General features: G+C 41.4%; 1 protein-coding gene across 8 annotated transcripts in view; it reads left to right on the forward strand.

Moving 5' to 3' along the window:
* The window catches only part of TJP2 (tight junction protein 2), a 137,374-nt gene that overhangs the window by 108,453 nt on the left and 2,063 nt on the right, over positions 1 to 26,858 (forward strand). For 4 of the 8 annotated variants that reach the window (XM_032290955.1, XM_032290949.1, XM_032290952.1 and 1 more), the window contains 15 exons: positions 720 to 828; positions 936 to 1,069; positions 2,164 to 2,230; positions 3,052 to 3,202; positions 7,345 to 7,453; positions 8,561 to 8,771; positions 9,477 to 9,664; positions 10,457 to 10,552; positions 11,291 to 11,370; positions 12,398 to 12,608; positions 20,471 to 20,571; positions 21,774 to 21,986; positions 23,136 to 23,246; positions 24,826 to 25,155; positions 26,580 to 26,665. In XM_032290955.1, the coding sequence (XP_032146846.1) occupies positions 720 to 828; positions 936 to 1,069; positions 2,164 to 2,230; positions 3,052 to 3,202; positions 7,345 to 7,453; positions 8,561 to 8,771; positions 9,477 to 9,664; positions 10,457 to 10,552; positions 11,291 to 11,370; positions 12,398 to 12,608; positions 20,471 to 20,571; positions 21,774 to 21,986; positions 23,136 to 23,246; positions 24,826 to 25,155; positions 26,580 to 26,665 (2,197 nt within the window). The remainder of the gene's footprint in view (positions 1 to 719; positions 829 to 935; positions 1,070 to 2,163; positions 2,231 to 3,051; positions 3,203 to 7,344; positions 7,454 to 8,560; positions 8,772 to 9,476; positions 9,665 to 10,456; positions 10,553 to 11,290; positions 11,371 to 12,397; positions 12,609 to 20,470; positions 20,572 to 21,773; positions 21,987 to 23,135; positions 23,247 to 24,825; positions 25,156 to 26,579; positions 26,666 to 26,858) is intronic. The other 4 variants (XM_032290950.1, XM_032290953.1, XM_032290954.1 and 1 more) reach the window with 2 other exon arrangements.

Genomic DNA, 26,858 nt, shown 5'->3' on the forward strand with positions numbered 1-26,858 from the left:
ACCACCTACTGTTGCTTTTATGCAGAAAAGTTTAGAAAACATTAAGTTAACCAAGTTGTAAAACAGGCTTTTGTTGATTTATTTTTTAAGGAATTTCTTTATAAAACCTTAAAACTTAATTCAGTTTCCAGCGTATCAAAAGTTGTTGATCACTGTTATGGTGCAGTGCAGGAAAACAAAAAGAACATGAGGAATAATGCCAGCATACTAGGGGGGTTACCGTTTATTTCCTTGCTACTCAGTATGTGGTCCTCCTCCCAACCCCTGAACCCATCTGCATCTGCATAATCAGGGAACTGGATGCTACTGCCAAATCTCAGTCTTCCCCCACCGCCCCTCAATAACTGTGTCCTAACAAGATCCCTGGGTGATTTGTGTGCATCTTAAAGTTTGAGAAGCACTGGGCTGCTTGGGAAGAATCAGTGTAGGCATCTGTGATGTCATAATAGAATTTTGACTCTTCCATAGCAGTTTTGATGGAAAATGAGACAAAAGAGAAATACACAATTCTAAATTTGCCTTCCCCTTTATTAATTAATACCTTTCCCTTAAAACAAGCACATTTTTCACTGGGGGAACAGTATTAGACTAATAGCACATTTCCTGCCTACCTCACTTCCATTTCCCAGGTTTCCCACCCAGAGAATAATGCAATTTCTCTGGGTAGGAGAATATTTTAAATATTTTATTTGAAAGCCTTTTCTTATTTTTGAAACCAGATATCTCAGAAATAGAGTCAAACCGATCATTTTCTCCAGAGGAGAGACGCCAGCAGTATTCTGATTATGATTATCATTCCTCAAGTGAGAAGCTGAAGGAAAGGCCAAGGTAAGGCGACATGTATTTTCCCTGGTACATGTCATTGTGAATGTACACAGGTATATATTTATGAAACTGTTATCTCATAAGACATTAACATGTGACACATGCTTAAGTTCCAGAGAGGACGCGCCGAGCAGATTGTCCAGGATGGGTGCGACACCCACTCCCTTTAAGTCCACAGGGGATATTGCAGCTGCAGTTGTCACAGAGACCAAGAAGGAACCCACATACCAAGAGGACTCCCCAGGTCAGCCTTTAAGACCACTCGGTTTCACCAGTTGTGTTCAGAATTGTGTGCTTACACAGCCATAACAAAGAGTGAAATCATGTCCTTTGCAGCCACATGGATGCAGCTGGAGGCCGTTATTCTCAGCAAATTGACACGGGAATAGAAAACCACACAGCACATGTTCTCACTTTTAAGTGGGAGCTAAACACTGGGAACATATGGACATAAAGATGGCAATAACAGAAACTGGGGACAACTAGAAGGGGGAAACAACTAGAGGGGGAGATGAAAAGGGTTGAATAACTATTAGGTACCATGCTCACACCTGGGTGACAGGACCAGTTGTACCCCAAACCTCAGCGTCATGCAGTGTACCTCTGTAATCAACCTGCATGTGTATGCCCTGAATCTAAAATAAAAGTTGAAATTATAAATATATATGTAAATACATATATAGTACACATATATGTATATATGTATACATGTATGTATGTATACATATATGTATGTATGCATGCATATATATGTGTTTGTATACACATATGTTCATACATGTATATAGGCACATATAAATAAGTGTGTACTTAATTCCAGAGGGTGGCTGAAAGGGAAGAGAGAAATAAAAAATTATATATGGAAGAGACCTTCCTTTCCCTCTTTTGATGTTGAAAAAATAGAAAATAATAGCCTTGTCTAAATGCCGTTAGAAGTGGTCACACGTTGTCGTATTTGATAAGTTGAGGTCATTCTCTTCTCCCATTCTCAATCCTGACCTCTTCACCTAACCCTTCCCTACCCTGCAATTATCATAATTTTATATTCTTAAATATTTAAGGGGAAACTATCATTATTATGTTTTTGAAGTAATTAAAAATTCTATGTTCTTGTACGCCTTGCATTTTAGAGGTTCATTTTTTATCTCTTGTGTTTTGAGAAACTGTTGGTACCTGCTGATTCTTCAGAGTTAAACTGCACCTTAGAGACTTGTTTTTGTTTGTGATGACATCTATGTGGCATAGACTTACAGTTTTTGCGGATTTTGTGATTTTTATATTTAGAAACACACTTCTGCTAGTCCAGATTGATAACAGTAGATGTTTCTTAATCCATAGCTACTCAACCAAAAGCAGCCCCAAGAACTTTTCTTCGTCCTAGTCCTGAAGATGAAGCAATATATGGGTATGTATTTCAGTCTCTCCTTGCTTTCCCTTCTTCCTTATAGCTCTGCCTCCTTAACTGAAACCCAGAAAAGGAGTGGTTTTTGGCCTAGATGGTGATTTGGCACACTATCAGCCACCTTTAACCAACCCCTATTGCTAGTGCTGATGAGAAAGAGGAATCATTTGTAGGAACAGCAAACTGTGGAAGTGGGTGAACTTTGTGTTGTTAATGTCTATTTATCTGCCTGTCTAGCTGCCTTTCCAGAGTGTTACTCTGAATATTTTTGTTTGCCAGATAAATTCACTCCCAAATAGGTGAAGTATTGCTAAACCATGGTGCCCAGTGATGATTGTACAGATGTGATGGTCCCAGGATCAGTCTGTGCTGGGGAGGGAGGAGGAGTGATGCTGTGCTCTACACTTGCTATTCAGAACTCCTGGTTCAGCGGGGTTTGAGGACAGCAGGCTTATGGATTAGGATCCTGCTTCTTTGTTCCCAGACTATGTCTTTATTTGACAAGAATGCAGTGCAAGCAGGCCTTCTTTTGAAAGAATTTTAGCCCTAACTCTGTCCTTTATTTGCTTTCTCATCTTGAATGAGTTGCTATAAATATTCTATAATTGTGTGTCTTCACCATTAGCAGGGACCTGCTGATACTCATCTCATGGTCCCAAGAGATAAAATTGTAGGATATATGAGATATATGTGAAAAACAAGAGGGCTTTGTAAACTGTAAGTCACTCTGTAGCTAGAAGAAATTAAATCTCTCATTTGCTAATTTTGTTCTCCTTTTTAAAATATACCTCCCATCTTTCTTTTCTGAAACGGACTTATTGCAGCCCTAATACCAAAATGGTAAGGTTCAAGAAGGGAGACAGCGTGGGCCTCCGGTTGGCTGGTGGCAATGATGTTGGGATATTTGTTGCTGGAATTCAAGAGGGGACCTCGGCGGAGCAAGAGGGACTTCAAGAAGGAGACCAGATTCTGAAGGTAAGAACAGCCCAGCTCTGTTTCTAGAAGTTACTTGTAAGGAGTGTGCTTTTCTGGGTGTTCTTTCCGTAAGGGAAGAGAAAGTGGTTCAGCTGGTGAAATAGAACACCTGCCAGTTTGTTGATGCCCAGCATTGAAGTCTCTGTATTCCTCAAATGGGTCCTGTCTTCTCAGTCCTGGAACCCAGAACTCATCTATGTATCTGTGAAAATTGATAGCGTTTAAACTTAATTTGATTAACGTGAAAACATTGAGACTCTCAGTAAGCACTTACAGGAAAGATTTTTCAAAAAGGTCTTTCTCACTTTTGCTTTTTCGCTGTGTTCCCCCTGCCTGCTGTCTATCTTAAGGCAGTGTCCTGTAATTGAACAAAGGTAGATGTTGGCATCAGACTGGGTGATTTGAATTTCATCCCAAGCTCTCATTAGTTCTGTGACCCTGGTTCACCCAGAGACTTGAGTTTCTGTATTTGTTTAATGGGGATGAGAATACCTGCCTCACAGGGACCCTGGGAAGATCCAGGTAACACTTACAAGGCACCTAGCAGAGTTCCCTGGCACAGAATATCTGATGGTCATTGTCCATTCTTTTTTCTTATTGGAAGATAACAAATAGCTGTAAATAACAATGTTATTTACGTCTAAAATTGTCCAGGAAAGGGAAAGGAAATTCCTGGTTAATCAAATATTGATACTTTTAAAGTTACTATGTGTTTGTATAATCTGTTAAAGAATTTAAAAATAACTCAACTTGACATTTGTGTGTGTGTGTGTGTGTGTGTGTGTGTTTATGGCATTCTTTGTTGACTTCAGAAAAAATTTCAAGAATATCAAGTATCGCCGGGCGCGGTGGCTCAAGCCTGTAATCCCAGCACTTTGGGAGGCCGAGGCGGGTGGATCACGAGGTCAAGAGATCGAGACCATCCTGGTCAATATGGTGAAACCCCGTCTCTACTAAAACTACAAAAAATTAGCTGGGCATGGTGGCGCGTGCCTGTAGTCCCAGCTACTCAGGAGGCTGAGGCAGGAGAATTGCTTGAACCCAGGAGGCGGAGGTTGCGGTGAGCCGAGATTGCGCCATTGCACTCCAGCCTGGGTAACAAGAGCGAAACTCCGTCTCCAAAAAAAAAAAAAAAAAAAAAAAGAATATCAAGTATCTCCTTACAATAAAAATATAGAGTACTATGGAAGTATCTGTTTTGACAGTCTCACTCTGTCACCCAGGCTGGAATGCAGTGGTGCTGTCTCAGATCACTGCAACCTCTGTCTCCTTGGTCCTCAGCCACCCTAGTAGTTGAGATTACAGGCGCACTCGTAATTTTTGTCTTTTTTGTAGAGACAGGGTTTAGCTATGTTGCCCAGGCTGGTCTTGAACTCCTGAGCTCAAGAAATTCGCCCACCTGGGCCTCCCAAAGTGCTGGGGATTACAGGGGTGAGCTGGGAACTGTCTTCATTGGAATTTCTTTCTGCTTCTGCAAAATTGCAGTTCTTATATATGTGTTTTTTTTTTTCTTGTTAATGTTAGTTAAAAGTCCATATGTAGTAAACAGAGGGGTCTGATAGGGGCTTCCAGGCTCCAGGGAGATGGGAGAAAAAAGTCCTAGAATTCTCAAGGAAGCAGGCAGCAAAGTACAAACACAGGCGGTCCCCTTCCTTCTTGGCCCCATTGCAGTAGTTTGGATTTCATTTCTGGAGCCGATGAAGGACATACGTTGATCATGAGCTTTGCAAAAGCTTTCCAGTGAAATTCTAGACCCTCCTTGGCCCTGGCCAGGATCCTAGAAGACTAAATGTACCTGTGCAACCTCGTGGTGCCGCATGATCCTAGGAAATACCACTCACCAAATGTTACCAATGAAAACCCCATCTGAGTGCTGGCTCATACCAGTTTACTCTTGGCATATATGCTAATGAAGAAAAAAGGTATTTTTCCCAACTAGTGTGAGGCCATAGAATGACAACTAGAAAGTTGGAGCTTTTATGCATTAAGGTTCAACGATAAAATATTTTTGTACTTTGAGGGGGTAGGAGATTTTCTAAATTTTCGGGAAGAAAAGTAGTGAATTCACCTAGAGGCATGGCAATCAGATCTATCTGTAAGTTGTTGTTAGAAGGGGAATGTCACTTCAGATGGATTAAAGAGTCATGGTATCAGCATCTACACTTAAGGTGTTTTGTTTCCTGTTATCACCCTGGCAACAAGGAAGGAACTCTGGGAACTGGTTTCTTTTGCAGTCATCCCATATGGAGGTCAGGCAATAGGTGGTCCTCATTTCTTGGGTGCGAATAAATTTTCTGTTAACTACAAAAGAAGCATTCAGTTCTAGAAAGGAGTGAAAAAGATTGAGTTTGCCTACCAGGGCAGAGAGCTGCTGCACAATACTAAGCTGTGGCTGATACAGGATCATCTTCAGGCTCACAGCAGACACAGCTAGACCCTGTAGACTACTAAACAGCTAATCAAAGAGGATATTTATTGGATAGGACTGTTCAATGTAACCTTCAAGTAGAAAAGTGCTGCGCTAGCCTTTTTGCACTCTAATTTGTTTCAATGCTCCTTTTCATGGCCAAATTGAATATATAAAGTGAGCCTTATACACATGCTAATCTCTTTCTTCTGTTGTGGAGTTTCAAGTGTGGCTCTTTGTTTTGCAAAGGTGATAGCCTGAAGTGTGGAATGAAGGCAAAACAGGGTATGTGTGTTCCTTATCAATAATGTGCTTTTGCTTATTCCTGCTTGGCTTAGCTACCTCTTTGCTTATCGTTTATTTGATAGAGCTGTCATTTCTCTTTCAGAAACTTTTATGGGACGGAAAAGAGAAAAAAGACTTCTAAGTTTGGTTATTAACCAAGTAGATTTTAAAAATGTAGCTACCATGTGTGCTTTGATTTTGACCATGATAGTTTTTGGCTGTTGAAGACTGTGATTGAGACTGATTGAAGATCAATCTCTCCTGGCCGGAGAGATGGACTGAAGGACTTCCAAGGTCCTCCCCCAGCCTTGTGGCCCCATCTTATTTAAATAAATAAATAGAAGCCTATATGGTACATATAAAAGTAGACATATGGCCATATATAGATACAGATGTAAATAAACAAATGACACAAGAAAGGATACCAAAATGGGTTGATCCCTAATTAGGGGACAGAGAGGTACAAATGACGGTACCTTAAATACTAAATATGTTTCAAAGGAAAAGTTAACTCAATTGCTTTAGTAAATCACTTTATTTTAAAAGCACCAAATTAGTTTTAGTCTAATGCCTACTTTCACTTAATCATAAATTTTGGCCTTAATTAAGGCCTAACTAAGGATAAGTTTCTTGTTTAATAAAGCATTACTCTTGTGATTAAAAGGATTCTGTAATTGTCAATGACTGAAGAAAATATTTCATAGGAATTTTATATCTTCTTTTCATTTCTACAGAATATTATTAACATATCAGGTACTTTAAGATGATTTTTGCATTTTGCTTATTTATAATTCTGTTTTAAAATAGATTTACAGATATAGAACTATGATTTCAAAATGTGTTGTTCTTTGTGCTACATTTCAATTTTACTTGCTTTCTAACTATAAGGCTGATGCTCTTTAATTTTATAAATGCCTTTCAGTTTTATAAACACACGTTAAACACTTTTAGGTGATAGAAGCTGTAGGAGAAAGGTGGAATTGGTCACAATCTTTATTTGCACACTTTTATTTGAACCAGTTTAAAATTAGCATGAATGCTGGGCCAGCATGCTCATTTGCCACAGACCCTGCCGCTCCCTATTGCATCATAGTTAGCGGTTTCATACTTGTGTGTTACTTTCTCAGCCTCCTCTGGGAGAGACTCCCAGAGGAAGAGAGAGAGAAACAACCACAAGCAGTTCTAATCTGATCTGGTGACAGATCCTTGTTTCAATTTCTTATAAGTGTGGTTGGCAGTGTGGGGAGGCAGGAATGTTTAGTGATGCCCACATACCCAGGCCCATAGCAAGGTGCTGGGCGGGAGGGCTTGAATAGTGACATTAAGGACTCATTTACATCTTGGTTTTGCTCTGGGCAGGCCCTGATGAAAACAAACAAAAGGCTCAGTGGTACCTTACGGTAAACGTCTCTGTTTTTCCTTTTCTTTTTCTGTTTATCCTTTCTAATAGGTGAACACACAGGATTTCAGAGGACTAGTGCGGGAGGATGCTGTTCTCTACTTGTTAGAAATCCCTAAAGGTGAAATGGTGACCATTTTAGCTCAGAGCCGAGCCGATGGTGAGCAGGTTTGGTCTTTTAGTTTAGCCGTGGTGGGGAGTGGGAAGGATAAGAGAGGTGTCTTGGTACCAGAATAGGCAAATCTGGGTTTTTAAAAATTGAGATGGATCTCAACACCTAGTCCTTGGGTCCTAGGTGTGTGAAGAAAATGTGGGTGTCATTTAACTTTCCATAAAAATGCTTTCTATGCATGCACTGAAATAATTTTACTAGATGTGTCAATTTGGAATAAAACTGCCTTCTGAACAGTGATGCAGCCTTACCTTCTGCCTGGAGTTTAACATATGCCAGGTGCAAAGGCCGTGGCTGCTGACTGGTGCCCGTCACCCCTGGCCAGTCCGACAAGTTGTTTCACCTTTCCAGGCCTTTCCCATCTGTGAAGTGGGGGTTGACAGTATCTTCTTTGCTTCAGAGCTTGATTGGCAACTGTGTTAATCAACGATCTCCAGAGAAACAGAACCAATAGGAGATACTGGAATCAATAGGAGAGAAAGAGACTTATTATAAAGAGTTGGCTCACATAACTATGGAGACTGGCAAGTGCCAAGATCTGCAGTGAAAACGGGCAAGGTGGAGACTCAGTAGAGCCAGTGATTTAGTTCTAGTCTCAGTCTGAAGGCCTGAGAACCAGGAGAGCCAATGATGTGTAGTTCTAGTACAAAGGCAGGCAAAAGAGCTCATGTCGCCTTTTGAAGGCCATCAGGCAGGAAGACTAGTTCCCTCTTCACTGAGAATGGGTCTGATTGTTATTCTCTTCAGGCCCTCAGCTGATTGGATGAAGCCTACCTGCATTGGGGAGGGTGCTCTTCTTTGCTCAGTCTACCCATTTACATGTTACTCTCATTCAAAAACACCCTCAGAGAAAGAATAATGTCTGACCAAATATCTGGTCATTTCATGGCCCGATCATGTTAAAATAAAACTAACCATTGCAGCAAGCCATGAAGTTCGTTATTCGTCCTTGTTCCTGTTGGAGCTGTGACTCCCATAGGGCTTATGTACTGAACGGAAAGAAGGTAAAAGGGAGATCAGAGATAGGAGAGGCTGTGTTGAGTGTCTAATACTTTTACTAAGCTGAATGCAGCAAATGATGCTTTTGTCTTTCAGTGTATAGAGACATCCTGGCATGTGGCAGAGGAGATTCATTTTTTATAAGAAGTCACTTTGAATGTGAGAAGGAAACTCCACAGAGCCTGGCCTTCACCAGGGGGGAGGTCTTCCGAGTGGTAGACACGCTGTATGATGGCAAGCTGGGCCACTGGCTGGCTGTGAGGATTGGGAACGAGTTGGAGAAAGGCTTAATCCCTAACAAGAGCAGGTAACAGAGATTGTATTTTCACACATCCCTTTTAATACTTCCCCCTACAGAAAACTACAGAAACCCCACCCACACACTCAAAAGGAAACCCCACATGAGTTCATTACTTGTCATCATCTATTTCTTGTTTATGGGGAGCAGCCTGAACTATAAATAGCCACCAGCTGGTTGGTTGTGAGTAAATTTAGCATCATGTGGTTGGTTGTTACATGTGCTGTTTGAACAGCTTCCTAAGGAGCATCCACTGCCTTGCACCGTTGTGCAAGAGAGATACTGAATGGCCATAGCACACCAGCACACCTCTTAGAGACAAGGTACCCTTGTGTGGTGCCCAGTCTTCATCCTTGGAAAAGCTTATGCACCTCAGTGAACACTTGGTGTTTGGCTGACAGTGCAGGAACCTAGAAAAGAGACCTGCATTTGATTGGGAGTTCCAGGTGTGTGTACTGTGTACCTGCATATCAGGATGAGCCAAATTTCACATTTATTGCTGAGCCACTTCTGGTAGATTTCATAGAGACCCAGCCTTTTACTGTTCCCATTTAGAAGTCAAGGTCTCCACATTTCCCACCCTCTGAAACTTCTTCATTGTCAAGCCGAGTCTTCTCTGAGCTCAGAAATAAGATTGACTAGATTTGATTAACAAAATGCATGTTTGCTGCATTTCCTGGCTTTGGAGATTGACTTCCCATGGTTTCCTCTCAGAGCTGAACAAATGGCCAGTGTTCAGAATGCCCAGAGAGACAACGCTGGGGACAGGGCAGATTTCTGGAGAACCCGTGGCCAGAGGTCTGGGGCGAAGAAGAACCTGAGGAAAAGTCGGGAAGACCTAACTGCCGTCGTGTCTGTCAGCACCAAGTTCCCGGCTTATGAGAGGGTTTTGCTGCGAGAAGGTGAGGAAGCCACATGGGGCCTGGAAAGGATCCCACTGGGCTCTGAGCCCATTCACCTTCATCTTCAGACTTTTGGTCAAGTTCTAACTTATGTATGTCAATTATGCCAAAGCCAAGCTGAATTGGGGGTGGGAGAAACCACAGTTTCTTTCATTTAGTTGTGTTATTAAAATAGAGTTTATAGAGTTGAAATCAAATTCTGACAAGGAGCATGATTTATAAAAAGTGAGCTATTCCAGTTCCTAAATTGAGGCATATTTCTGCAACCTAAAAAACGTTTTAATACCACTGTTCAAAAGTTTTCGCATATTGGCTGGGCACTGTACCTTACGCCTATAATCCTAGCGCTTTGGGAGGCCAAGGTGAGATGATCACTTGAGCTCAGAAGTTCAAGACTAGCCTGGGCAATATAGTAAGACCTCGTCTTTATAAAAAATAAAAAGTTTCCAATGGCGAAGTTTGTGTTTAAAAAATGGTGAGGAGCTAGGCAGTGTAGTTCCAGCTACTCAGTAGGCTTGATGTAGGGGGATCAATTGAGCCTGAGGTTTGAATTTAGTCTGGGCAGCATAGTGAGATCTTATTTCTTAAAAAAAAAAATCAGTATGGGGTTGAATGAAAAGAAAAAGACTGTTTTAAATGGTGAGGATAGTGAAGGCTTAGTCTTCTGTGGGGGTGGGAGAAGACAGTTTCTTTCATTTAGTTGTGTTATCAAAAGTCCATACACTACTTTTGCTGCTTATCTTAATAGCTAGACAAGTGTGTATGTTATAATGGCCTTTCTTGTCATTTCAGCTGGTTTCAAGAGACCTGTGGTCTTATTCGGCCCCATAGCTGATATAGCAATGGAAAAATTGGCGAATGAGTTACCTGACTTGTTTCAAGCTGCTAGTAAGTCTGTCAGTATTTTCTTTTTTTCTCGTCAAATTTTTGTTTTGAAAAATGTCTAACATACAGAGTTGGAAGAATAATCACCTGGAATCACTAGTTGTTAACATTTTGTCACATACTTTCTCTAACCCACTGCTTGCACCATAGACACACACACGCACACGCACACACGCGCACACACACACACACACAAATTTCTGCAGAATCATTTATAACACTTAATCCCTGAATATTTGTGTGAATCTCCTAAGAACAAGGACTTTCTCCCACGTAACCACAATACCATTATCACAGCCAAGAAAGGTAACATTGATACAGCGTGATTTCGTCTATAGTCCATTTTCCACATTTTCTCGATTGTCCTAGTTATGGCCTCCATAGCTTTTTTTTTTTTAAAAAAAATTCAAGCTAACAACCAAGCATTATTCATGACATTTGATTTTTATGTATTTTTGTGATTTTTATGCCTTTCCAGTCCCCTTTTTTTCTAAATTATTTTGTTACACTGATATTTTGAAGAATCCAAGCTAGTTTTCTCCTAGAGTGCTTCCTGTTGGGCTGGCCTAACCGTTTCTTCACAATTATATTTCCACTAAACAGGTTGTGTGGGTTCTTCCCACTGAATCTCGTTAGAAGACACCTAATGTCAGGTGTGCCATCATTGCTGATGCTAGGTGGGAGTATTTGGTTGTCACCGTTTCCCAACAGTTATTTAGCTCCCTGCTTTTGCTTTTGCAGAAACGGAACCAAAAGATGCAGGATCTGAGAAATCCACTGGAGTGGTCCGGTTAAATACCGTGAGGCAAATTATTGAACAGGTGAGAAAATTCATCCTCAGACCATGTTCTCAGAAAGAATTGGATCATGGTTTGCTGCAGTCCCTTTTAGAATGATATCTGTACTTTAATCATTAAATGTTTATAATAAAAATGTGGCTAGGTGCTGTGGCTTACACCTGTAATCCCAGCACTTTGGGAGGCCAAGGCGGGTGGATCACTTGAGGTCAGGAGTTTGAGACCAGCCTGGCTGACATGCTGAAACTCTGTCTCTACTAAAAATACAAAAATTAGCCAGGCATGGTGGTGGCGGCCTGTAATCTTAGCTACTTGGGAGGCTGAGGCAGGAGGATGGCTTGAACCCAGGAGGTGGAGGTTGCAGTGAGCCGAGATTGGCCACAAGAGCGAAACTGCATATCAAAAAAAAAAAAAAAAAAAAAAAAAAAAAAAATTAATGTAAATGCAAACCATTTCACTGTGTGGAAATCAGTCACTGTTCTCTGGCAGTACCATATTGTTTTTTTTGGAGTTCTCAGCATTATACCAAAGAATGTGTTGATTCATTTTATCAGAAGTTCTAACACATTGATAATATTGAAGTGAGCATTAAGTGAAAGGAAATGTTTTCTGCTTCTTGATTTAAATTTACAAGATAGTCCAGGCATGGAAACTCATGTCTATAATCCCAGCACTTCGGGACACCAAGGCGGGTGGATCACCGAAGTCAGGAGTTTTGAGACAAGCCTGGCCAATGTGGTGAAACCCTGTCTCTACTAAAAATACAAAACCTAGCTGGGCGTGGTGGTGGCAGGTGCCTGAAATCCCAGCTACTCAGGAGGCTGAGAGAGGAGAATTGCTTGAACTAGGAGGTGGAGGTCACAGTGAGCCGAGGTCGCGCCACTGAACTCCAGCCTGGGCAACAGAGCGAGATTCAATCTCAAATAAGTAAATGAAGAAATAAACAAATGAACAAGATATATCTCATTCAGCCTTTACTTATTAAAAGAAAGTATTTGATGCTATATTACTTTATATACCCATTTATATAACTTTTCCCTGTTTGTAACAGGATAAGCATGCACTACTGGATGTGACTCCAAAAGCTGTGGACCTGTTGAATTACACCCAGTGGTTCCCAATTGTGATTTTTTTCAACCCAGACTCCAGACAAGGTGTCAAAACTATGAGACAAAGGTTAAATCCAACATCCAACAAAAGTTCTCGAAAGTTATTTGATCAAGCCAACAAGCTTAAAAAAACTTGTCCACACCTTTTTACAGGTAAGTGAAACGTAAATGTAGTCCCTTTGCTAAAAAAATGAGAAATAGAGAATTGAAGAATAAAAGAAATAACAAATTAACCTGAATGGAGAATTTGAAATCGTGTTCATGACTCCTTCAAAAATAGTTAATCCTATAAAATAAGATTAGACCAATGGCATTTGTATATTGAACTTCGTAATTTTGTCTATTTGAAAATGATCATAAAGATCCATAATGTAGTAATAATTAGCCATTTTAATGAAATTCAGATTTTCCTGTTAGACTATACAGTTAGCGACTGAGCCAGGCAGAACACCTTCATCTCTCCAGAGATTGTGTCATTGTTCTCTACTCACCTTCAATACATGCACTAACTTACAAAGTAAAAGGAATTTGGTTTCATTATTTTAAAATATCCCTGTCCAGGTTGGTGGATCACATTTGTTATCCTAATACTTTGGGAGGCCAAGGCAGGAGGATCACTTGAGCCCAGGGGTTCAAGACCAGCTGAGCAACATAGTGAGATACCATCTCCACTTAAAAAAAAAGTGGCTGAGCATGGTGGTGCATACCTATGGTTGAGGTGGGAGGATCGCTTGAGCCAGGAGTTCGAAGCTGCTGTTCCTTGTTGCTCCATGATGGCGCCACTGCACTCCTGCCTGGGTGACTGAGTGAGACCCTGTCTCTTAAAAAAAAAAAAATCTTAAAATAGAAACTTGAGCATTCTAAATATTGGATGACTTAAAGGTTTATTACTCTTCGTTAGGTGTGGTAATAATATTGTGATTTTTTTTTAAATGAAATTCTTTTAGAAATGCATACTAAATAAAATATTTATGGTTGACCTAATACAATGTTGGAAATTTGCCTACATAGTCTGCAGTGAGGGGAGTATGTGGGATAGAGACAAGACAAGACTGGCCGAGACTTAACAGTTGTTAGTTGTTGAACTGGTTGATAAATAGTTGTTAGTTGCTAAACTGCTATCTGTACTTTTGTACATGTTAAAAGATTTACCTAACAGAATATATTTTTTAAGTCCATGAAATGAAAACCTGTTGCTATTTAATCATGAAAGTAAAATGGTCTAAGAACGTGACATATTTTAGAAACAATATATGCACTACCTATATAAATGATTAATTCTGTGAATATGGGATTATTAAGAGTCTGAAAGGGTTACATAAAATTTATGGTCATGCAGGGCATTATTTTGTGGGGGCAACATGAAGAGACTGCAAGAATATGATATCCTCAGGGTGAGGATAGCTCATTGAGTTTATTGCCCATCATCACCCACCCATGTCATTTTTAGCATGTCTCTGATACTGGGGAAGAAGGGGTGAATGATTGCGTTCACTTTAGACACTTGTTTTAGTGTAACTTGGTTTTTCTTGTTAAAGAGAGGTGCACTACTTACCACTTGGCCAAATGAGAGGTAGTTTAACCAAATGCAGAGGAGGAAGTGGTCCATCATAAACTAGATTTCTGTGAATATAGAGTCTTAAGTACTCACACTCTTGGTATATTCATGAATGTCTTTTCTGTCATTTTTACGGTATTTATTATAATTCTTATTATTGTGACTATTACAGCAACAGTGAGCAGTGGTACAGCCTTTCACGTGTGCTGCCTTATTAAGGCCATAAGAAAGGCCTGCACTTTTGCATAGTCACAATTCTGGTATATGGCTGAGCCCAGACTAAACTATGATGTCCCTCACTGTCCAATATTGTACATATGTTATAGCACAGACATATTCTAATTTCCAAAGGGGTCACGTAATGCAGCCTTTCCTTTTGACAGATTAAAAAACGGAGGCTGAAGTGATTATAAATGAAGTTAAAACTATTCCCACTTTATTTTCCTTCCTGCCTTTGTCTGAGTACACTGAATAGCTAGGGTCTTCCCTCTGAGTCAAATTTGGGGTTCATGTGAGGATGGAAGACATTGGGAAGGGAAATATAGTGCATTGTAGAGGAAGAACTAGGCTGAAGGTGGCTGGATGAGGAGAGCAGGGTAGAAGAAGGCAGCCAGTGACTCTGGGGCTCTCCCTTGATCTAACCTTGAATCCGCATCATTTGCTCTTAGGAGCACAGGCCACAGTAGCGGACTAAATCAGTGAGGATCTGGAGGGGTCCATGTGTATGGAAGAGGTTAGCAACACCTCAGTTAGCTCCATAAATGGATTATAAGAGCCTTGAAGGCAAAGCGTGAACATTTTCCAGTGTCTATGTGCCTGAGGCCAGCATCAGGACTAGCACATGGGCAAAGCATAAATGTTTGTAACTTATGTTAGAACTGCCTCTGGTACACCGAGCCATTTCTTGCCTAAACTCTTCAGGAACTTGAAAGTTTTAGAATAACTCAGGTCAGAGGTTGGAATGGAAACATACACTGTGAGCATTGAGCTCATCTGGAATGTTGAAGTGATCTTACCTCACCATAAATTGCCAATCCTTATATAGAATTGTGCAGTCTTCAGGATAGGTGGTGCAGGGTCTTGAGCAACTTTGACCAGCAAGCTCCAATTTTCTTTTTTTTTTTTTTTGAGACGGAGTTTCATTCATGTTACCCAGGCTGGAGTGCAATGGCGCGATCTTGGCTCACCGCAACCTCCGCCTCCTGGATTCAGGCAATTCTCCTGCCTCAGCCTCCTGAGTAGCTGGGATTACAGGCACGCGCCACCATGCCCAGCTAATGTTTTTTGTATTTTTAGTATAGACGGGGTTTCACCATGTTGACCAGGATGGTCTCGATCTCTTGACCTCATGATCCACCTGCCTCGGCCTCCCAAAGTGCTGGGATTACAGGCTTGAGCCACCGCACCCGGCCAATTTTCTATTAAACGGTCTTTTACAGTACTCTTCCAGACTTCTAAGTTTATCTCCCTACAGCTGTGTGGTGTGTGCCTGTAGTCCCAGTTACCTGGGAGGCCAAGGTGGGAGGGTTTCTTGAGCCCATGAAGCAGAGGTTACAGTGAGTCAAGATTGCGGGTATGGGTGACTGTACTAATTGATTTTATTCCCCATCTTACTCTTGTCCCACTCAGCTTGACCAGGTTTTGACTCGAGGCTGTGTGCCATGGTCAGAAACACTGGTCTTTACATTTGAGCACTAGAAACTTCAGGCAGAATTAATATTTTGTAGGTTTTCTTTTTCTTTTCTTTTTCTTTTTGAGACAAGAGTCTCCCTCTGTTGCCCAACCTAGAGTGCAGTGGCTCAATCTTGGCTCACTGCAACCTCTGCTTCCTGGGCTCAAGGGAAGCCTCCCACCTCAGCCTCTGGCGTAGCTGGGACTACAGGCACACACCACCATGCCTAGCTAATTTTTGTATTTTTTGTAGAGACAGGTTTTCACCATGTTGCCCAAGCTGGTCTCAAACCCCTCGGCTTCAAGCAGTTCGCCCGCATTGGCTTCCTAAAGTGCTGGGATTACAGACATGAGCCACCGCGCCTGGCCTGCCTGGCCTATTTTATAGGCTTTTAAAATGATTTTAAGTGTATGGCATTTTTGTGAGTTAATAATTGAGAATAATAGAGTGCTTTGATGAACAAAGTAATTTGAAGTCGAGCTTTATATTACATGTAGTCTCTTTAGTCTCCTTTGTTTTCCTTTTTGCAAAGTAGTAAGAAAGCCCCTCTTCCTCCCAAGCATTTAATTATGACAATATGAAAATAGTTCTCCTTACAGTTTTACAGTACTTCTCAGTTAAACTAGGGAAGCTTTATTCTGAGATTTGCCCAAAAGCAAGTTGACTTGTCATAATAAGTTTAAGTGTTAGGCTTGCCTCCCCTACTAACAATTTTTAAAAATTTACTATAAAATACATTTGCATGTATAATATCAAAAAATTGGTTTTTTTTAAACAAACTTTGAATTACATATTTTCTTGGAGTCTTCAAAGCACTTAGTTCATGTTTCGAAGATTATTTAAGTTGAATTATGGATTTAGAGACCCAAATGGGGCTACCCTTTTATATTACATTGTGGAATTTTAATTCCTGATTTCTCAAAGGAATGTAGACTAGCTAGTTGACCACAGAAAACAGAAGGAAGTTACTGAGCTTCCTAGCTAGGTACTTTGGCTGTTGCTTACCCGTTAAGAGAAGGTCTAGTGTGCCACTGTTAACCCAGGCATATGAAAAGCTTCATTGAGATTTAGCTTACATAGCATATAATTCACCCATTGAAAAGTGTACAGTTCGCCTGGGCACATTGGCTCACGCCTGTAATCACAGCACTTTGGGAGGCCAAGGCAAGCGGGTCATCTGAGCTCAGGAGTTTGAGAGCAGCCTGAGCAACATGGTGAAACCCTATCTCTACTAAAAATACAAAAATCAGACAGGTGTGGTGGTGGGTGTCCATAGTCCCAGCTACTCAGGAGGCTGAGGTGGGAGGATCACCTGAACCTGGGAGCTGGAGGTTGCAGTGAGCCAAGATTGTGCCACGGCACCCCAGCTTGGGCAACAAGGAGACCCTGTCTCCAAAAAAAAAAAAAGTATGTAATTCAGTGGGTTTTAGTACATTTAAAGTTGTACAGCTGTCATCACAATCAATCTTAGGACATTTTAATCATCCCCAAAAGACACCCGATACCCATTAGCAGTCATTCCCCATTTCTCCCCTTCATTAAACCCTCTAGTCTTAGATATTACCTTTTGCAGTTGTTCTTGGTGCCTCCAAAATCCCTTGGCTGGGAGGAGGAAGTTGCACTGACCATACATGTCAGGGCTGGGCCCTCAGAACCTCAGTACTCCCAACTAAGGCAGTGGCTGAGTGAGCATCCTTTCAGTACTTCTCTTTCGTGAGCTCAAAAGATAGATGAAGTCTATCCAAGGGGATATAGGCATAGCCCAGAGGTTAGGAGCAGCAGGTAATTAACTAGTATTGCTCCAAGGCAAAGAATCTGAGAAGCCAAATGAGAGACTCCAATTATAAGCCAAAGGTACTTAATTCAGCAGAGTCAAGGGAAGGCCGCCTCATGTCTGTGCACTTGCCTGTTAAGAGGTCAAGTACATGAGTTGGATATTACCTTTATATGCAGCTTAGGAAATTAGCTGCTGTGAAGCTCTCAATTTTTATTCATAAAATTGACTGTTAATGTGAATTCAGTAAGAGGGTTTTGTGATTTTCTTTATGGAGGGGTAAGAACATATTTCCTGCATCTCACAAATGGCCCTTTTAATTTTAGATTTTCTTTAGGATGAATATAGACTGTACTTAGCTCCAACATAAAGCTTTAAAAGACTGCTTAACATTTTGCGTGTATTTAGTGTAAATCACTCATTTTGTAACTGGGGTACAAAATCTCACTTCTGTGTTTAAGTATCATATTTTAGCTATGAGATGAGCACAGTAGTCTTTGCAGAATACCATGATAAGAATACAGAAATCCATGGAATCAAAGTTAATTTGCTTCAGGTTGTCCTATGGATCAGTTTATTTATCAATGCTGTAAATAATTAATAACCAAGGAGATTGTAAACTCATTCAGGATTTTCCAAGGTCACTGTTAGAACTTCTTAAATGGAAGAAAGCTATGTTACTGGGAAGAAAACCTGAAGCATCATTGCTTACAAAATTTGCTTAATGGTTCTTTTTGGCTTCAGACGTGATAATACAATACAAAACGCCACGGCAATGTAGTTTAAAGGAAATCCTAATTTACCTGCAGTCTGATAATTTTAGGCACAATTGAACTTGTTATTTTGGACCAACTTGCTTGTCTAGTTTATCTCCATTAGGTCCATAATACATATTGCTGAAGAAATGGCATATATTGTACTTTGTTGGTATTTTATATCTGTACGGTAAATTTCTGTTTTTAGATGGGCCATGTAGTGTGGTGGCTGAGGCCATAGGCTCTGGGAGCAAACTTCTGAGCTTGCATCCAAGCTTCACACTTGCTTGGTGTGCAGTCTTGGGCTAGTTAATTTCACTACTCTGCCTTGGTTTCTCATCTATAAGATGGGCATCATAGCAATACCTACCGTGCAAAGTTTGCATAATCATGAAATGACCAACTCCAGGTAAGGTACTTGGAAATAACTAACTGATGCAAGTGCTACTATGTAAGATATGCTTTGTTCTGAGTAGAAAATGTTTTTTCTTTGAATACACACTGGTTGAGTTTAATTTGTATGTATATTCGAAAATGTGTAAGTCTATCAAAATGATGCTGTCTGTGGTTTCCACATCCATGAATTCAGCTAATCGTGTATAGAAAATATTTGGGGGATAAAATGGATGGTTACATCTAAATATATGCAGGGTTTTTTCTTGTCATTATTCCCTTAACAATATAGTATAACAACAATTTGTGTAGCATTTACATTGTATTAGGAATTATAAGTAATCTAGAGATGATTTGAAGTATATAAGAGGATGTACATAAGTCGTATGCAAATACTATGTCATTTTGTATCAGGGACTTGAGCATCTGTGGATTTTTGTATCCAAGTTGGGGGTGTCCTGGAACCAATCCTCTACAGATGCAAAGGGAAAAGTGTATGTTTAAGTGTTACTTTTAATATTTTATTGGAGGTAGCCAACAGTATATTAGTGTATATTTTTCTTATTTATAATATACATGTCTATATAAATGATCTTTAGAGTCTTGCTCTGTCACCCAGGCTGGAGTGCAGTGGTGTGATCTTGGCTCACTGTAGCCTGCACCTCCCGGGTTCAAGCAATTCTCGTGCCTCAGCCTCCTGAGTAGCTGGAACCACAGATGTACGTCACCACGCCCAGCTAATTTTGGTATTTTTATTAGAGACTGGGTTGGTCAAGCTGGTCTCAAACCCCTAGCCTCAAGTGATCCACCCACCCAGGTCTCCCAGAGTGCCAGGATTATAGGCATGAGCCATGGCACCTTGCCTGTATTTATTTTAGATGTATCTTTGTTCCTGAAAACATGCTTTTTTTGTTTTTGTTTTGCTTTCTTTCTTTTCTTTTTTTTTTTTTTTTTTTTTTGAGACTGTCTTGCTCTGTTGCCTAGGCTGAGTTCAATGGCATGGTATTGGCTTACTGCAACCTCTGCCTCCCAGGTTCAAGCAATTCTCCTGCCTCAGCCTCCCTTAGTAGCTGGGATTACAGGCACCTGCCTGCCATCACACCTGGCTGAGTTTTGTATTTTTGTAGAGACAGGGTTTCACCACCATGTGGCCAGGCTGGTCTTGAACTCCTGACCTCAGGTCATCTGCCTGCCTTGGCCTCCCAAAGTGCTGGGATTACAGGCATGAGACACCACACTCAGCCAAAAACACCCTTCTTAAAAACAGTTTTTTGTTTGTTTGTTTGTTTTTAACTTTTAAGATGGAGTCTCCCTCTGTCACTCAGGCCGTAGTGCAGTGGCATGATTTCCGGTCACTGCAACCTCCGCCTCTTGGGTTAAAGCGATTCTCCTGCCTCAGCCTCCCGAGTATCTGGGACTACAGGCACATGCCATAGTGCCCAGCTAATTTTTGTATTTTTAGTAGAGATGAGGTTTTACCCTGTTTGCCAGGATGGTCTTGAACTCCTGACCTCATGATCTGCCCGCCTCGGCCTCCCAAAGTACTGGAATTACAGGCATGAGCCACTGCGCCTGGCAAAAAACATTTTTTAAAGTTAACTTTTCTGAAAACAAACATTCTGAAAATCTATTTTTAGCTTTATCACATCCACCCATAATGTGAACTCAAATAGCTAGATGGTTAATAGTTTTAATTGCATTCATTGAAAGGGGTTTAGCAGTCAAAGTTGTACAGACATTTTCTTGTGTCTGCTCAAGTCTTAATTCAAATATTACAGAACTGAGTATAAGTTACGTCAAATAGCATCCTTAATAAATTTGGCTCTGGAAGTTAATGCAACATTTTTGTTTACATTTCTGTAGCTACAATCAACCTAAATTCAGCCAATGATAGCTGGTTTGGCAGCTTGAAGGACACTATTCAGCATCAGCAAGGAGAAGCAGTTTGGGTCTCTGAAGGAAAGGTATGTGGCATAGATATGCTGCTATAAGGTGAGAGTCCCTGTTCTGAAACTTTCTCAAGAGGGCAGTGAATGTAGTCAAGCCGTTCCCATTTGAAGTGATTCTCACATGTGTGCTAATCAAGTTTGAAATTTCATAAATTCTCTGACCAAGTAATAAAAATGAAGGGACTTTTAAAAGAAGAGCAGAATGTGATGTGTGCAGCCCTACATTCACTTCCCTTTTACTTTTAACGTAGTAACTAGTGTTATATTCCAAGTACACTAATCAGAGCTTACAAGATCTCATGCTCAGCTCCACAGCTTACTAAGGACTTGGGAAACTTAGAGTGCAGATGAGAGGTGAGGTTGAGCAACTTAGAGAATATGACTAAAAATTAATAAAAAGAAGAAAAGTGAATAGAGTTGAAATTACTTAGAATAAAAGTTGAGTTGTGTTGGGAATGTGCCATTGTTCTGGGAGTTTGAAAAGGTGATGTGGGAGCATTAGGGAATTTGTCTAGGCCTCTAGAATTGGATCGCTTCTCCCTGATGGAGATAGCTCACACATGCGGCTGTGCTGCAGGGAGAAAAGAGGGAGATTCTATTACCTGTGGCCCCTTTTATTCTAGAAGCTTTTGGTGCTAGTATCCTGTATACCAGCTGAACTGAGGTAGTTTTGTGAGACTTTACAGTGACTGTTTTGTTGCAGAATTGACTAAGTCTTGCTCTTTGAGAACTAGATGTTTAGTCAAAGTATCTGGCATCTATTGAATGCTTCCAGTTTGGAAGACTCTATGCAAGCTTCACTGGGGAGAGCAAGTTGAGCAGGATATAGCTTCTGCCTTTGAGGGGCTGAGAATCTTGTAGAATTGTGGATGTGAGTGTACACAAGGCAGTGTGCATGTGTTGATATTACTAGGAGAGTGGTCCCAGGAGAACAGGCTGCAGAGGAGCTGGATTCAGAAGAAAAGCAAGACAGTCTGAGGGAGTATGGCTCAGCTTTGGTATGGAGGATGGATGGTAGCACAGACAGGCTACAGGGCCCCTAATTTGAGTTCCTGCACAAAAATGAGCATAGTGTTAACATTGTACCAAAGCCAAGTGATTTTAGGGAATAAAATAAAAGATGCCTTCCTTGGCGAGCACATCGAGGTTTTAGTCACTTGGCTGTGCCCTTGGGAATTTTCTTGAGGCCACTGACCCTCCGACACAAATTCCTCTAGATGGAAGGGATGGATGATGACCCCGAAGACCGCATGTCCTACTTAACTGCCATGGGCGCGGACTATCTGAGTTGCGACAGCCGCCTCATCAGTGACTTTGAAGACACGGACGGCGAAGGAGGCGCCTACACTGACAATGAGCTGGATGAGCCAGCCGAGGAGCCGCTGGTGTCGTCCATCACCCGCTCCTCAGAGCCGGTGCAGCACGAGGAGGTGAGGCGAGGCAGGCCACGGGCAGGAGCAGGAGAGCCTGGTGTTTTCCTTGCACTCTCATGGACAGCTGTATGTTCAGGGTGCTGTGGAAGGCGTTCCTAAGGGATGGAGCAGATGACTTCCAGGGTCTCTTGCTCTGAGTCCACACTGGCATGGTTGCAGTCCGTGGGAAAGTGGGGCAGGCAGGTGGGCTTCAGAAGAGCTTGAGTGGTCAGCACTCCTCACACCCATGCCCTCAGGCGTGATGGATAAACAGAATGGCTTTATGTGTTGGCTGTCCAAATTACCAGAGGAACATTCCTTCCCATGCAATATTGTTGTATGTGCTTGTAACCTTTGATTAGGTTTCTCTCTGTACTCTTAGATGTCCTTGCTTTCCTTCCCCATCCTGCCTTTAACCTTTCTAATCTTGCCAAAGCTCTTGAATATTTCCCTATCAGTTTCCTTCTCTCCCTTATTTCAGTTTTTTAATTGAGTTTATGATCAGATATTCATCTGATCACATGTACTGTGCATCCACTGTGATTAGACAGCTTACGGAATCCTTACACATTGACAGACACTGTAAAGTCACCGCCAAATTAGGACCAGAGCAATTATTAGTTGAACCTCAGAGAATGTTGGAATAATGATCTTTGTAATGAGATTAGTCATATATTTGGATAATTATTGCTGTGGATTTCTCTCTACCAGTTTAGTTCGTTCCAGTCAATGATTTTTTTCTTTCTGAAATAGAACTATAAAAAAAAAAAAAAAAAAAAGAAGACCCAACAACAACAAACTGAAGGGGGAGAAAATACACCATCACCACAGCAACAAATTAGTTTATGCTAGACAAGCTGTCAAGAATAAATTAACTCCCAGATGTCTATAGACTAGATGTTGTTAGTGACACAAGAGGTTAGGCTTTTGGAAGGTTCTTTAAAAAAATGTGCTTTAAAGGAAGAGACTCTACATTGGATGCAGCCAGTTTTTAAAAATGTGTCTGAAGCATTTGACGATGGTGTCTGCCTGTTCAGTAAAGAAGCACCGGCTCAGGACCTCAACTTCTGAACTCACTCAAGTTTGCAGAATTCCTGCAAAGCAGATGAGTGCTCTGTTCTCTCTGCTTGGATGTTCTTGTTGTGAATGAACCTTTATGTCTTGTAGAGCATAAGGAAACCCAGCCCAGAGCCACGAGCTCAGATGAGGAGGGCTGCTAGCAGTGATCAACTTAGGGACAATAGCCCGCCCCCAGCATTCAAGCCAGAGCCGCCCAAGGTACGTGGCTGGGAAGCCGAGGATGGGAAGGAAGAGGAAGCAGGTGCCTCTGGAGTCCTGGGCAGCCAGGGAGGAGCATGCCTGATAAGATGGTATTTAATCACAGTTGTAACTCATTAGTCAGTCTTTTGGCCTGTTGGGTGAACCCCCAAATTAGGGAAGGGCAAAAAGGAAGGAACGGCAATATTAGGAGAGCATATAATTTTAGGACTGTTAGTGTTTGTTTAATCTATTTTTTTTTTGGAAAAAAAAAAAAAAAGACTGTAAAGAAAAACATTGAAAAAATGCTGCATGCCCAGAATTACCAATTGCAGAATCTGTTTTTCTTTTGCTGTCCAGCTAAACTTTTCTGCCCACAGACTGGTTTAGATGCACCAAATAATTCTTACTGGTGATTTGCTAAAGAGAATATCATCAACATTGCTTACGATGCCTCTCGTTAAGAGAGCTGCTTATTTGTTTAATAAATTGTTATCAAGAACAGAATCAATATAAAGACACAAAGATTATATGTCTTTATGTAATCAAAATATTATTTACCTTCAGTCAGAATCAGAGCGATGACTCTATGCTTTTCCTTATAAACAAATAAAATCTATTTAACTCAATAATTTATTTTATTATTTATTATTATGTTTTGAGACAGAGTCTCACTCTGTTGCCCAGGCCGGAGTACAGTGGCACGGTCTCAGCTCACTGCAGCCTCCACCTCCTGGGTTCAAGTGATTATTCTGCCTCAGCCTCCCAAGAACCTGGGACTTTCAGGCGCACACCACTACATTCAGCTAATTTTTGTATTTTTAGTAGAGATGGTGTTTTGAGATGTTGGCCAGGCTTGTCTCAAACTCCTGTCCTCAGGTGATCCGCTCACCTTGGCCTCCCATAGTGGTGGGATTATAGGCATGAACTGCCACGCCCAGCCTAACTCAATAATTTAGATGGGAAGAAAGCAATAATTGATTTTGTGAGCTGTCAGAAGTAGTAAATGTAATAGGTTCTGAGTAATAATAATAATAAGTGACCTGAGTAATAATAATAAGTGACTTCATAAAATACATCATTGACAATTTATAAGCCAGGCAGGACTGGAAGTATGAAGGAGAAGTGGCTGTTAGCATGAAGCCGTGCTCTCCTTGCTCCCCACCCCAGTCTCATTCCTCAGCTGACCTGGGTTTCACCTCTGGGCTGGCTCATGCACCCTTGGTGCATCTGACCTCAGAGTTCCACTCTTCCAATCCCAAAGCCTGAATTGTTCTGAGATTGTCTTCTAGATGCTAATCTCCTCTAGAACAAAATTACTCCAGGTCTGATCTTACCTCTGGCAATCACAGCCCTCCGAGCACATTCCCTGCACGTTTTTGGCTTTCTGGTATTCCTAATACCCTAGTGCAGGAAGGGAGGTAGGGCTCAGGAAGCCCGGCCAGTGGCTGTTTGCGCTGCTGTATTACATTCCTTGTCAGAATGGTATTTGTTGACCACCTTTGGAAACTGATCAGGAAATGGAGTATATTAAATCACTAATATAGATTGGAAAAGAAACTGAAAGCCCAAGGTAAAAATGTGTCGTTGCTCTCTGCAGGCCAAAGCCCAGAACAAAGAAGAATCCTTTGACTTCTCCAAATCCTATGAGTATAAGTCAAACCCCTCTGCCATGGCTGGTAATGAAATTCCTGGGGCATCTACCAAAGGTTATCCTCCTCCTGTTGCAGCAAAACCTGCCTTTGGGCGGCCTATACTGAAGCCCTCTATTCCCCTCCCTCCCCCAGAGGGTGAGGAAGTGGGAGAGAGCAGTGAGGAGCAAGATAATGCTCCCAAATCAGTCCTGGGCAAGGTCAAAATATTTGAGAAGATGGATCACAAGGCCAGATTGCAGAGAATGCAGGAGCTCCAAGAAGCACAGAATGCAAGGGTAATTGTTATTAAACTACACGTCATCAATACGAGTTTTAAATAAGTTTGATTTCAGTGTAGCAGTGCACAGCTCCTTTTCCACTGCTGCAGATGTGACAAAGGCATGTGCTGTGTGTGTCACTTCAGATTGCCAGCTCCCTGCACGTTCCTTGTTCTTCTGATGAAGAAAACTTGACAATATAGGGGAAGAAGATTCTGCTGTCTATACACAGAACTTTGTATAGGGTTCTGGAAGGAGGAAGGGTGATGAGAGAATCGGTGCCTCTCAGAAATCATTTTAATTAGAACGTGATTTTTTTTTTCTCTTAACGGAGTCTTCATTGGCTCCCAGATTTGCCATAGAAACAAAGCAGACTTTGGGTGTTAAAATAGTAAGGCCCATAGATTGTAGTTTTTAAGCTGTTTGAATTTGTATGCCATATGCACATAGAACCTTTCAAATGTCTAAGAAGAGTTTAAAGGTCTGTGGAGCATATTTGCCAGGTAGATGTGGGAGTTTTCTTTCAAGTCTAGCACAACAGCAATACATCTGAGCATTTGTCTATTGTGGTAAAATATACATGACTTTACCATTTCAACCACTTTTTTCTTTTATTTATTTTGTTGTATTTGTTTTGTTTGAGACAGAGTCTCCCTCTGTCACCCAGGCTGGAGTGTAGTGGTGTGATCACAGCTCACTATAGCCTCGACGTCTCAGGCTCAGGAGATGCTCCCACCTCAGCCTCCTGAATAGCTGTGACAATAGGCACACACCACCATACCCAGCTAATTTTTCCTATTTTTTGTGGAGACAGGGCTTTGTCATGTTGCCAGGCTGGTCTCAAACTCCTGTGCTCAAGCAATCCACCTTCCTCAGCCTCCCAAAGTGCTGGGATTACAGACATGAGCCACTGCACCCAGCCTCAACCATTTTAAAGTGTTCAGTTCAGCAGCATGAAGAACCTTCACATCGCTGTTCAGCCATCACCACCACCCATTCCCAGAACCTTTTCATCCTTTCCACGTGAAACTCCATACCCAGTAAATACTAACTCACCATTCTCCTCTCCTTGCAGCCCCTGGCACCCACCCTTCTACTTTCTGTTTTTTGTGAATTGGACAGTGTAGGAACCTCCTAGAAGTAGAATCATACATGATTTATCTTTTTGTGATTGGCTTATTTCCCTTAGCATCATGTCCTCCAGATTCATCCAGGTTGTAGCATGTGTCAGAGTTTCATTCCTTTTAAACAATTTTCCTGTTTGACGGGTACCACACATAACCATGGAAATGAGGAAGCTGCTTCTGTGTTTCCTCTTCTTGAAATGGGATGGGAAAATAAGTAGGATACAGGGAAAGGGTGAGACCAGCAGGAAATCAGCAAGCATAGTGCCCAGTGGTTCATTCTTTCGCTCTTGTTCTTTCCTTTTTTAATTACCACAGATCGAAATTGCCCAGAAGCATCCTGATATCTATGCAGTTCCAATGAAAACACACAAGCCAGACCCCGGCCTGCCCCAGCACATGAGGTAAGGGCTGCCCAGTGGGTGTAGGTCTAAGGCGGGGACTTCTCAAGGACTGGGGCTTGAAGAAAGAATTTCCATTAACCAGATTTCAGAGTAACAGGAAGATTTTTTTTTCCCACTGGTTGTCTGTTTGCCTTACCCATTCCATCAAATTTAATTATAAAGATCACAGAATCAAAACTTCAGCACAGTTTGC

Source organism: Sapajus apella, unplaced genomic scaffold, assembly GCF_009761245.1.
Source record: "Sapajus apella isolate SASKATOON/1434 unplaced genomic scaffold, GSC_monkey_1.0 scaffold24, whole genome shotgun sequence".
Classification (NCBI taxonomy): domain Eukaryota; kingdom Metazoa; phylum Chordata; class Mammalia; order Primates; family Cebidae; genus Sapajus; species Sapajus apella.